Consider the following 13,381-nt stretch of genomic DNA (forward strand, 5'->3'; position numbering starts at 1 on the left):
CAAAATGGGGATTGCCCATGCCAGGGCTTTGCCGGAGAGGAGGGAAATAATGAACTTTGGCCTTATCAGAGCGGAAGAGGTGAGCACGTAACCTGAAATGGATGGTACACTGATTGATGAACTCTCTGCAGGTCTTGGGATCCCCGCCATAGCGAGGAGGTATAGGAAATTAAATTGTAGGACCAAGGTAGGCAGGAGGAATAGCAGGTGGTGGAGCAGCAGGAACAGCCAGCGGAGGTACAGGAGGATGATCCAAATGACTTAGAATGGAGTTCACCACCTGTAATAGTTGATCCTGACATGCCCAGAAGTCACGCATGTCCGTTTGCATAACTTGTACAGCAGACGGGTTGGCCATCGGATTCCATGGCCTGAGCGTACTGTCAGGGTATGTGGACCCACTAGGCCACTCTGCCGTAGCGGAGTGGCAGCTGGTCAAACAACAGTTTATGAAAAAGTCTTTAGCACAAGAGTACCTGTAAGCAGGGCCGGCTCCAGGTTTATGTGGGCCCTTGGGTGACACAGACTTAGTAGGCACCTTTGCCGGGGAACTCACGGTGGCAGTAAAATGGCAGAAAATGGCACTTTGTGCCATCTTATAGACATTGGGCCCTGTTTATGCCCCCATATAGAAGTTAAGCCCCCAGTTTATACCCCCATAAATTGAGTGCCCTCTGTAGATAGTGCCACACATCCCCCTCCTTCCAGGTAGTGCCACACAGCCCCCTCATCCCAGGTAGGGCCACACAGGCCCCCTTCCTGGTAAAGCCATACAGTCCCCCTCCCAGGTAGTGCCACACAGCCCCCTCCTCCCAGGTAGTGTCACATAACCCCCACAGGTAGTTCCACACAAACCTCCTCCCTGGTAGTGCCACACAGCCCACCTCCCTGTAGGTGATGTCAGGGGCTTCCCAAGAGACGGAGTCCGGGTGCAGAGCCCTTTCTTGCGCTCTGCCTGGGACTCCTTCTCTCCTCCTGACATCACTGTACATATATGGACAGTGATGTCTGGAACTTCCCCAGAGTCCCGAGCAGAGCGCTATTAGCAACTAGCACTCTGCCTGGGAGTCTGTAGCACTCTGTCTGGGAGTCTGAACCTCCCTGCTCTGCCATAGCGTTCAATAGTATCTGCGTCCTAAGGACACAGATACTATTGAATGTGGCATCGCTACCGCTGTAGCAGCCATAGCGGCTGCTAGCGGGACCACTGGGCATCTCTCATGCCGCGGGCCCTGTGGCTGCTGCTATGGCTGCTACAGCGGTAGTTACGCCGTCTCCTAGACAGAGGATCCCTCTAGAAGCAGAATCCCCGGCAAGACCCTGGCCGGGGATTCCACTCCTGGAAGAGCCATGACGGCAGCTACAGCAACCGGCGGCCGAGTGGGCCCCCCTGAAGGGTAGTGGGCCCCGGCAATTGCCCGGGTTCGCCGGGTGCGGACGACGGACCTGCCTGTAAGACAGACAGACACGAGGTGTAGCAGTCGCTTTGGTACAGATGGTTCGTGGCACAGATGATGCTTGACATGGCAGATGGCACCAGACGTGGTAGATGACACCAGACATGGCACATTACACCAAACGTGGCAGATGACACCAGACATGGCAGGTGACACCAGACGTGGAAGATGATACCAGACGTGGCAGATGATAGCAGACCAGGCAGATGAGGTACAAACGACTCCAACAATAAGCTTAGGCTCAGGAACAAACACAGCAACAGGATACGGGAAGTAGGATACGGGAACACTGGGAGCAGGATACAACTAAGGGACCATTTGCAATACGAACATGGGTAGAAAACAACAACACTCAGGCAAGTAGTGGATGGGCAGAGTCCTTTTACTAGTCCAGGGTGATGTGGGGATTGGGTAGGGAACATAATATTGGTGCACGCACTGGCCCTTTAAGGCTGGAACAAGCGCACGTGCACCCTAGCAGGAACAGAGAGCAGTCGCGAGTGCTGGCGTCTCCTGGGAGGGAGGCGCCGGCAAGTTCCTTGTGTCCTGCGGTCGAGGCTGCCGGTAGGTACGATGTGACTGCCGTCAGCAGCCACGACATTACATTTCCGTATTTTTTTTATAAGCTTGGAAAACCCCTCGAAGCAACTGAACATTATCAAAGTCACCCTTAGGCCCCATTCACACATGACACATTTAAGGTGGATTTGTGGCATGTTACAAAGAAACAAAACACGCGAGATCACGCTGTGCTGCGAGTTCAGCTAAAAATGAAAGAAGAGAAGTGTATAACGCTGATTAGTCATCGTTATACACTTCTCTTTACAACGCCCAGTTGGTAAAAAGGTAAAAAAAACACTCAGTTGTCTATAAGGCTGGGTTCACACGACCTATTTTCAGACGTAAACGAGGCGTATTATGCCTCGTTTTACGTCTGAAAATAGGGCTACAATACGTCGGCAAACATCTGCCTATTCATTTGAATGGGTTTGCCGACGTACTGTGCCGACGACCTGTAATTTACGCATCGTCGTTTGACAGCTGTCAAACGACGACGCGTAAATTGACTGCCTCGGCAAAGAAGTGCAGGGCACTTCTTTGCAACGTAATTTGAGCCGTTCTTCATTGAACTCAATGAAGAGCAGCTCAAGATTTACGAGCGTCACAGACGCCTCGCATAATACGAGGAGGAGCATTTACGTTTGAAACGAGGCAGCTGTTTTCTCTTGAAAACAGTCTGTCTTTTCACACGTAAATGCCTGCTATCGTGTGCACATACCCTTAAGAAACGAATTAGCATAAATCAAAAATTGTTCATAACTTGTTTAAAAAATGATAATTTTTAAAAATAAAACCACTGTTGTTATCTACATTACAGCGCCGATCAGATGATGTAGGAGATAGGGCACTTATAATCTGGTGACAGAGCCTCTTTAAGACGACCTTTTATATTGCTCTCAAACTTTTAATTATCATGGATAATATAGCAGCGTATACAGTACAGCACTCCTGCTCATCCACAATGATAACCACTATGATTAGATTGCGCCTCGGCAGTTGTAGAAATGCATTGGGACGGCCTACTAGGTTGGGGCCCACTCAGATATGTTTCACTCCCCCCCCCCCCTGCGCTAAACCCGTAGCTACTCCTCTGGGTGGAACACTATCTATAATGGTAAACATAAGCTGTTGTACCGGATGCCTCACTTCCACAAAGTGTCTCGGGACAGGAAGCTCTGTATACAGTATATATACACACACTCATATGCCTTTACATATAGTCCTGCTTACTATTAAATACACACAAATACATACTTTTGTGGCATGGTTGTGGCATTTGCAGGCTTTCTGCTGGAGAAAGTATGTGGGGGACTGTGGGGTTCTAAGGGAGGCACCGCTTCTTTACAGGGCACTATGTGCATCATTATTACTTTGTGGGGCACTAAGGGGGCACTATTACCATGTGGGGCACTATTATCATTTGTGGCACTAAGTGGGGCACTATTACCACCTGGGGCACTTTTACCATCTGGGGTACTGGAAAAGCGAAAGACCAAAGATACCTGGGCAGTAAACTCTGCAGAAATGTGTCTTAGCTGGAAGAAGTCTTCATGGAGGTCTGGGCCGGTCAGCAAAGAAGAGGGAAGTGAATGAATTAAACTATAACTGTATGTCTGTATTATTCAGATCTATGCTAGCATACATAGATTCATTTTTATGATGGGGCAAACTATTTAAAGAGGCTCTGTCACCAGATTATAAATGCCCTATCTCCTACATAATATGATTGGCGCTGTAATGTAGATAACAGCAGTGGTTTTTATTTTGAAAAACAATCATTTTTGAGCAAGTTATGAGCTAGTTTAGATTTATGCTAATGAGTTTCTCAATGGACAACTGGGCGTGTTTTTACTTTTTACCAACTGGGTGTTGTACAGAGGAGTGTATGAGGCTGACCAATCAGTGACTAATCAATGTCCTACACTTGTCATTGTTCCAGCACAGCTTCTTTCTCTGCACAATCACACTGCTGTGGATCATGCTGGGCTGGAACAATGAGAAGTGTAGGACACTGATTAGTCACTGATTGGTCAGCCTCATACACTCCTTTGTACAACACCCAGTTGGTAAAAAGTTTTTAAAAAGTAAAAACACGCCCAGTTGTCCATTTAAATGCATTAGCATAAATCTAAACTAGCCCATAACTTGCTCAAAAATGATCGTTTTTCAAAATAAAAACCACTGCTGTTATCTACATTACAGCGCCAATCAGATTATGTAGGAGACAGGGCACTAATAATCCGGTGATAGAGCCTCTTTAAGGGCAGGGCTAATGCATCTATAGTTACAGGTCACAGGCCCCACACAGCTGGTTTTCATTTTAAAGTAATACCAGGGACAGTCTATTGTTCAGGCGATGGTGGAGATTCTTTTCTTAGAACACTGAGTTCCCCTGTTTTTCCTCCTGGAAATGTATGAATAAATTGACAGGTGGTCAATGACTTGCCCTTGTCAATGCGGTATGTCCCTAAACACTCTGACACTGCCAAATCTGTGCTGACAGTGACAGACTCTGTGTCACGTAGGGTTCATGGACCCACTGGGCTGTACAGCCTTGGCGGTTTGGCAGCTGGCCAACAGGGTGCAGGTCAGAGTCTATAGTTTATATAGGGTACCTGTGGCATCTCGGACAGTAGCAAGGCAGGCTTGGCAGGAACCAGGCAGCAGGTAGACGTCAGGTGTGGAGAAGCAGGACAGGCATGGTATACAGCACAGCATGGCTACAGCTGAGCACGGCACTAGATCAGGATACAGGTTACAGGATACAGGAGCAGGAAACACTATTGGACTATTTGCAAGACAGACTAGGAATACAACAACAAAGCTCAGGCGTGGGAGGATGGGGCTGGGACCTTCTTATAGCCCAGGGTGCTCTGGACCAATTAGCTCAATCACCAACATGCTTGCGCTCTGGCTTCTCAAGTCTGGACTGAGCTCGTGAGCGCACCCTGGTGGTCACTGTGGAGCAGGACGGCCGTATGTGCAGACATCTCTTGAGAGAAGGGCGTCAACTGGATGGAAGGAGTTTGTGGTCAGCGACTACGGACGTTACACTCTGTAGGGACAGACCATATTAACAAACAAACACTGTATTAATGCCTTAACGGCAGGGGGTGCAGGTGCTTCGTCTACAGCAAATCTTTTGGCGTCGCTGTAGAAGAGGCTGATGAGCGCGCATCCTCTATGCAGGAGCAGTAACTTACAGCTCCTTATCTTAGAGCAGCCTGCTAAATACAGCTGGGGTCGGAAAACATTCAGTCCGTGACCACGGCATGATCAAAGGGAACTCCCCTCTTTGATCGCGTGACGTGACCAAAGACCAGGGAATCCCTCTGCAGTCAGCCCTGAGGGCTGTCTGTTCAGTTTGCCTGCTGTTATGGCACACTATATGCTGCCCTAACAGCAGCCTGTGTCATAGTGACAGATTTTAATGTATTAGCACACAGGAGTATGCTAATACATTATAAGTTAAAGATAAAGTTGTAAGTAAAGTTCTCCCTTAATGGGATTAATAGAATAAAAAAAAAATAAAGTTACAAAAAAATAAATAAATACATTTTAAAAAAAAGTCCCCAAAAATGACATTATTTTGCATAAAATATATTTTGTTGTCCCTGCATCACATAAAAACATAAAACCTACACATATTAGGTATCTACACGGCCGTAATAACCGAAATAATTCATTTAACAGAATTTTTAGCGTGAAATATGAAAGGGATAAAAAATAAGCAAGAAAAACTATGCCGAAACCGCTTGTTCCTATATCCACGCCGTAAAAATATATATTTTTCTACACCCCAACTGCAAAAAAAAATACTATTTCTCCCGCATAAAATAAATAAAAATTTATGGCTGCTGAAAGGCAGAGAGGCAAAAACAGTAAATTTTATCTGGTTATTATGGCCTTTTCAGGCCCAGTCATTAACGTCTTACCGTGCCACGACGTACTATTGCATCGTGGGTGGGGGTGATAATGTCCGGAGAGGGCTCACCCGCTAAGCCCGCTCTGTACGCGGCGGGTGTCAGCTAGGTTTTGCAGCTGACACCCAGGAATAACAGCCAGGAACAGCGATCGCGCTGTTCCTGGCTGTTTAACCCCTTAGATACTGCGATCAAGCCTGATTGCAGCATCTAAGATGTTAAAAACAGGGGGGCGCCCCTCTCTGACAGCTCATCAGCCCCACTGCAGTGCGAACGGGGGGCACCAATGGTTGTCATGGCAGCCCAGGGGCCTAATGAAGGCCCCCAGGTCTGCCTTTCTTCATCTCCTGTTAAGCCATGTTTCTGGCACGGCTTGAAAGGAGCCTGTAAAGATGATAATACACTGCAATACATTAGTATTGCAGTGTTTTGTACCAGGGATCTAACGATCGCTGGTTCAAGTCCTCTAGAGGGTCTAATAAAATGTGCAAAAAAAAGTTAAATCAAGTTTTTGGTATTGTTAAAAAAAAAAATTAAAAGTTCAAAAAACCACCCTTTTCCCATTTTTCCTCTGAAGTAATGTAAAAAATAAAAAGAACTACAAAATTGGTATCGCTGTGTCCGTAAAAGTCAGAACTTTTACACTATAGCATTATTTAATGCGCACAGTGAATGCCGTAAAAATAAAAAAATATAAAACGCCAGAATCGCTGTACATTTTTTTAGAAAAAGTGTTTAAAAAGTCTCATGTAGCCAAAAAAGGTACCAATAGAAACTACAGCTCACCCCGCAAAAAAAACCCTCATACCGCTTAATCGATGAAAAAATAAAAAAGTTATGGCTCTCAGAATGTGGCGACAAAACACTAATTTTATTTTTAACAATTAGTTTCAATTAGTAAAACATAAAAAAAACTATATAAGTTTGGTATCGCAGTAATTGTATTCACCAGTAGAATAACGTTAATGTGACGTTTTTACCACATGGTGAACACCGTAATAACGAAAACCCCTCATAAGATTGAGGAATCACTGTTTTTTTCCTATTCTACCCCACAAAGAATTTTTTTCCAGTTTCGCAATACATTATATGGTAGAACAAATGGTACCGTTAAAAACTACAACTCGTCCCGCAAAAATCAAGGCCTCATATGGCTATAATGAAGTTATAGCTTTTTAAAAGTGGGGAGGCAAAAAATAAAAATAAAATCCAAAAAATGGCTGGGATCTGAAGGGGTTGAGGGGTGAAATTAAACAAAAAAAAAAGTCAGTTTTTTTCTAGAAACAGCACCACTCTTGTCCACGGGTACTATGTCTGGAATGAAACGACTATAAATACAATTGTTTCAGTAATCTAGAGTAAACATATAAAAATAAAAGACATATGAATAATATACACCGTATGTCCTGGTACACACTATGCACTTTTTTGTTTAGAAAAATAACTTTAAAATATAGTTAAAAACAGTTCACTTTCCACATTCCCCCAGCATATATGTATATTGCTGCAGTTATAGCTGACTGGCATTAAAAGGGTTGTCTGGTTTAAGCAAAGGAATGATATTTTTTGTGTAATTAAAAGATATACAATTTTCCAATATACTTTTTATATTAACCCCTTCTCGACATCCGCCCTATATATACGGCGCACATCGGGTGGGGGAATATGGAGTGGGCTCACTGGCTGAGCCCGCTCCATAGAAAGAGCATGTTGGCTGTGTGTTACAGCTGACACTTTAGGGTAACAATCTGGATCCTGCTCGAGCACGATCCAGCTCTTTTAACCCGTTTAATACGGCGGTCAATAGCGATTGAGGCATTTAAATCACTAGTAACAGGGGGGTGCCGTTGGTTGGCATGGCAGCCTGTCTGCCATCTTTGTACTCCTAGGAAGCTCTGCCTTTCGGCAGGGCTTCATAGGAGAGTGTCAGTATCACAATATACTGCAATACATTAGTATTGCAGTATATCATGCAAGCGATCCAAGAGGGACAAGGAAAAAAGTAAAAAACAGTAAAATAGAGGGTTTTTAAAAAAAATAAAAATTAAAAGTTAAAAAAACAACCTTTTTCAATTTTCCCTCAAGCACAATGCACAATGTAAACATTTTTACAAATTAACATAATTGGTATGGACGAGTCCGTAAAAGTCTGAACTATTACAATATATCATTATTTAGTCTGCACGGTGAACGCCATTAAAAAAAAAAAAATGCCAGAATTTCTGTTTTTTTGGTCACTTCATCTCCAACAAAAAAATGTAATAAAAGGTGATCTCCTATACCCGAAAAAATAAGCCCTCATATCACTCAATTGACAGAAAAATAAAAAAGTTATGGCTCTCAGAATCAGTCTTTTTTCTTGTAAAAATAGTAAAACAAAAAAAAATATCAATTTGGTATCACCGTAATCGTATTGACCCGCAGAATAAAGATAACATGCCATTTTTACTGCACGGTGAATGCCGTAAAAACAAAACCCCACAAAAGATTGAGGAATGGCTGTTTTTTTCCTATTCCACCCCACAAATATTTTTTTTCCAGTTTCTCACTACGTTATATGGTACAATAAATGGTGCCGTGATAATTTACAACTCAACCTACAAAAAACAAGCCCTCATACGACAATATTGATGGAAGAATAAAAAAGTTATGGCTTTTGCATGGTGGGGATGAAAAAACAAAAGTGAAAATCCGAAAATGTGTGCGGCGGGAAAGGGTTAATGATTGTGTTATTTACTAACAAACTTTTCTGTGATCGTTGTGACAGACAGTCATGACGATCATATGACCAGATACTACGCTTTTGCCTTGGTTTCCGGGAACAGCTCCATGATATCACCTGTCTAGAGACAGCTGTATCACAAAGCTCCATGCATCGGGAAGAGCGGCAAGCAAGCTAAATTTGCATGATGTTCTGTTTATAGTCTATGGGCGGTCCGCAACTGGTCAAATAAGGTTAAAAAACACACAAAAAAACAATGGCAGAATTGCTGTTTTTTATACATCCCCCAAAAAATAAATACAAGTTAATCAATAAGCGCCATGTACCCCAAATTGATGATAATGAATACTACATCTCGTTTTACACAAAACAGTCCCCGTAAAGCTTTATCAATTTTAGCTGTGTAAAAGTAGTAAAACATAAAAAATCAAAATGACCCATAGAATAAAGTTGTAAAAAGTTAACCCAAAATGGTGCCATCACACGATTGGGTCAACAGAAAAATTTAAACGTTATGGGTCTCGGAATGCGGTGATCTAAAAATGAAAACAATTGCTGTGTTTTTTAAGCCAAAAATAGACTGGGCCTTAAGGGGTTAATAAATAAATGCGGTCAATTTAACCATAAAGCAATCCATGTTGGATGATGAGGCAGATTATTATTGTGGCATGTGGCATCCTACTATAACTGGGTTACACACTGAGACAATGCTATGAGGAACTATGACAAATTGGGGCATATATAAGAAGCACTTGCTTTAAATTCCCAACAATTTGTGCACAGACATAGCTAAATTTGGTGGATTAGTTCATGCAGTCAGTATTTGATTTCACACAGTTGTAGCACACGCAAGACGAAAACACTGTTGCACATGAAGAAAAACGTGTCATTTACAAATCCAGATTTTTCAATAGTGTTCACACCTACAAAAAGAAGTGTGAGGCTGGGTTCACACGACCTATTTTCAGGCGTAAACGAGGCGTATTATGCCTCGTTTTACGTCTGAAAATAGGGCTGCAATACGTCGGCAAACATCTGCCCATTTATTTGAATGGGTTTGCCGACGTACTGTGCAGACAACCTGTAATTTACGCGTCGTCGTTTGACAGCTGTCAAACGACGATGCGTAAATGGACTGCCTCGGCAAAGAAGTGCAGAGCACTTCTTTGCCACGTAATTTGAGCTGTTCTTCATTGAACTCAATGAAGCACAGCTCAAGATTTACGAGCGTCTCAGACGCCTCGTAAATTACGAGGAGGAGCATTTACGTGTGAAACGAGGCAGCTGTTGAGGGTATGTTCACACGAGGGCGTCCGTAACGGATGAAATTACGGGTTATGTTTCAGCCTGAAAACACGGGGTGTTTTTTTACGCGGCCGTTTGTAAAAACAGTGTCACTTCTTGAGTCATTTTTGGAGCCGTTTTTCATTGTCTCCATAGATAACAGCTCCAAAAAAGCTGTAAAAAATGCATAACAAAATGAAAAAATGGATGAAAATCAGGGGCTGTTTTCCCTCGAAAACATCTACGTATTTTACAGCCGTTTTTCATCAGCTATGTGAACATACCCTTAGAGTATGTTCACAGAGCAAACAAAAAACGTACGTAAAACGCACCTCTACCACTTTGTTTTAGTGATCGGTGGGGGTCTCAGTGCTTGGACATCCACCGATCAAAACTTCTGAAAATAAGTTTTTGAACGTTTAGTTAAACTTTAATAAATATTAATTTTATTACTTATTTAAATGTAATGAACTTTAGGCAGGTATAAGTAACTAACATAGTCCCTCCTGTAGATAGTGCCCCACATATAGCCCCCCCCATATATAGTGCCCCATATATAGCCCACTTGTGGATAGTGCCCCACATATAACCCCCCCTGTAGATAGTACCCTACATATAGCCACTCACACTTTTAACAGAAAAAAAACCTTTACATAGTCACATGATCAGGTTTCCACGCAGTCTTCTTGCAATGCAGGCCTGCTCTCTTCTAAGCGACGCTTGCGCCATTAAAAGGCACTGACTTGCAGGGCAAGGCAATCTGCCCTGCAAATCAGTGCCTTTCAACGATACAAGCGGCACAATGACGTCATCGCGCCACTTGTGTCAATGAAAGGTGCTGATGGTGCCAGTGGCATTGCTGCCCCCTCAGAAAGGTAGCAGGGGAGCAGGCCTCTTTTTTTATATATTATGTCCAGGCCCCTGACAGCAGTTCTGTCGGTACCGCCGGTACTGCCCTGATGGCGGCCTAGGCCCCGTGCGGCAGGACATGCCGTAGCCATGCTGCAATGTCCTGGCACCAGGGCCGCACCGTTCATGGGGCGAGATGAGCATCTCACCTCAGGCAGTAGCCTGCTGGCTCTCTTGAGGAGCGGCGGCGCCACTGAAACCAGCGCCTTTGAATGACATAAGCGGCACGTTATCAGGTCGCTCGAGTCGTCGAATGGAAGGGCACGTCAAACTGCCAATCAGTTCATTTAAACAACGCAAGCGGCGCGATGACGTTGCTGAAAGATGCAGATTGGCAGCGCAGAATGACTTGCCCAGCCACTCAGTGCCTTTTACGGACGCAATCGGCGACGACAACGTCACCGTGCAGCTTGTGTCGTTAAGAGGCGCTGAGTGGCTGGGCTAGTCATTCTGCCCTGGCAATCATCGTCTTTCATTGACGCAAGTAGCGCGATGACGTCATCGTGCCACTTGTGTCGTTCAGCCCAAGCAGACCTGCTCAGAAGAAAGCAGGCCTGCATTGTGAGAGGACGGCACGGGAATGGTATAAGGTGAGTACGTAAAGTTTATTTTCTCTTTATGAGAGGCTATATGTGGAGCACTATCTACAGGGAGGGACTATATGTGTGAGTGGCTATATGTGTGGGGGGCTATATGTGGAACACTATCTACACGGGGACATATGTGGAGCACTAACTACAGGGGGCATATGTGGAGCACTATCTACAGGGGGGCTATATGTGGAGCACTATCTACAGGAGACTATATGTGGGCACTATAGGAGATCTCTTTAGGCCACTATCTGCAGGGGGTTCTATGGAGGGCACTATGTATGTGGGGCACTGTCTGCAGGGGGCTCTATGGGGGCACTGTCTGCAGCGGGCTCTGTGGGGGGCATTGTCTACAGGTGCTCTTTGGAGGGTACTATCTACATGGGGCACTGTGTGTGTGTGTGTGTGTGTGTGTGTGTGTGTATAGTGTTATTATAATCAGGGACACAATGTATGATGCTATTACATTTAGGGTGTAGTGTGTGGCACCATGAAAATGTTATCTTCGTTTATAGGTGCAGAACTGTTTGAAAAGTGAGAAGCTGAAGACATCTGAGAGGAAAACTGCAGAAATGAGCTGTGGCCGTGAGTGTAATGGCAGGAAGGAGGTGAAGGGAACAAGTGAGCCCTAATCTACCCACTGCTCTGTCCCTGCCTACTTGCAACGACCCGCCCTAGGCGACGGGGTACAACTTGGCGGCGGTCCCTACGCTGTCTAAGTGCAAGGGAGTACAAACAGGGAACACGCAAGGGAATACAGTAGCCCACGGAACGCCGCGAGGAAACGGAGCGGTGAATGAGCCAGTCAGGATCAGGAAGTAGTGGAGTATACAAACGGGAGCACGGAGCAGAAGCAAGCCAGGGGCAGAGCAACGCAGGATAAATGGAACTGAAGCAAGGCAGAAGCACGGCAGAAGCAGGCTGGAGCAAGGCAGCAGTGGGGCCAGGAATCCAAGAAGAATAACAAGCAAGGAGGAAGAGAAAACGGCAGGTATAAATGGACAGGGGGCGGAGCTAACTCTGACTGACCAGGCCGCGATAGGCTCTCCCACTCCTGAGCCTGCCACCCTGATTGGTGGGAGCAGGTGTCAGTCTCAGAGGTCTGGCCTCAGGTGTCGACTGATTAATCCTGGGAGTATACCCAGACGTAGTGCCTGGCAGATCCTTTACAGTGAGGAGTCATCATAGAGGTTTGCACCGGATGAAGAAGAAAAGAGAAAAAGAACAACTAGAATCTTACGTCACCTGTGAGTTACTTAATGTAAATGTTTATTCTACCTCTAATCAGTACTGTAGTCAATGTATGATCTGCAGCGAGATGATGTGTGGCATGATTATTTTTTTTTGTGGAACAGCAACTCCTAGCATATCCTTACCATTGTTCAGGCTATGCTGGGAGCTGTAGTTTTACGCCGTACAAACCTATATGGCAGGGGTTTCGCTAAATTGAGCTGTATTTGTGCTGGTGCTGTATATATGTACTGAGCTTTGTTCTTGTGCTGTATTTATGTACTGAGCTTGGGTCTGGTGCTGTATTTATGTACTGAGCTTGGTTCTGGTGCTATATTTATGTACTGAGTTTGGTTCTGGAGCTGTATTTATGTAATGCGCTTGGTTCTTGTGCTGTATATATGTACTGAGCTTTGTTCTGGTGCTGTATATATGTACTGAGTGTAATGTCCGTCGCTGCGGGATGTCAGCTCCGTTCTCCCCATGACAGCCGCAGCCACGAATCGGCAAGCGCTGGCCCCAGCCTCCTCCTCAGGAGAAGCCAGTGCTTGCGTCTACTCAGTCCAGCCGGATCCCGTAGGGTGCGCGCACGCTCGTGCCCGCTCTTAAAGGGGCAGCGTGCGCACCGGACCTCGTTCATGAACTTTGACCCGTGAGTACTCTGGACTATAAGAGGGATCCAGCCCACTAGTTCGATGCCTGAGC

General features: G+C 45.0%; 3 protein-coding genes across 3 annotated transcripts in view; all 3 read left to right on the forward strand.

Annotated features, from left to right (window-relative positions):
- Nucleotides 1–13,381, forward strand: part of LOC142657153 (immunoglobulin lambda-1 light chain-like) — a 542,745-nt gene that overhangs the window by 499,848 nt on the left and 29,516 nt on the right. The window lies entirely within an intron of this gene.
- The window catches only part of LOC142657142 (immunoglobulin lambda-1 light chain-like), a 182,518-nt gene that overhangs the window by 142,733 nt on the left and 26,404 nt on the right, over nt 1–13,381 (forward strand). The window lies entirely within an intron of this gene.
- LOC142652482 (immunoglobulin lambda-1 light chain-like) overlaps nt 1–13,381 on the forward strand; it is a 48,526-nt gene that overhangs the window by 11,917 nt on the left and 23,228 nt on the right. Inside the window, exon 3 of the mRNA XM_075828131.1 lies at nt 9,268–9,354. Within this exon, the coding sequence (XP_075684246.1) occupies nt 9,268–9,354 (87 nt within the window). The remainder of the gene's footprint in view (nt 1–9,267; nt 9,355–13,381) is intronic.

Source organism: Rhinoderma darwinii, chromosome 1, assembly GCF_050947455.1.
Source record: "Rhinoderma darwinii isolate aRhiDar2 chromosome 1, aRhiDar2.hap1, whole genome shotgun sequence".
Lineage (NCBI taxonomy): Eukaryota > Metazoa > Chordata > Amphibia > Anura > Rhinodermatidae > Rhinoderma > Rhinoderma darwinii.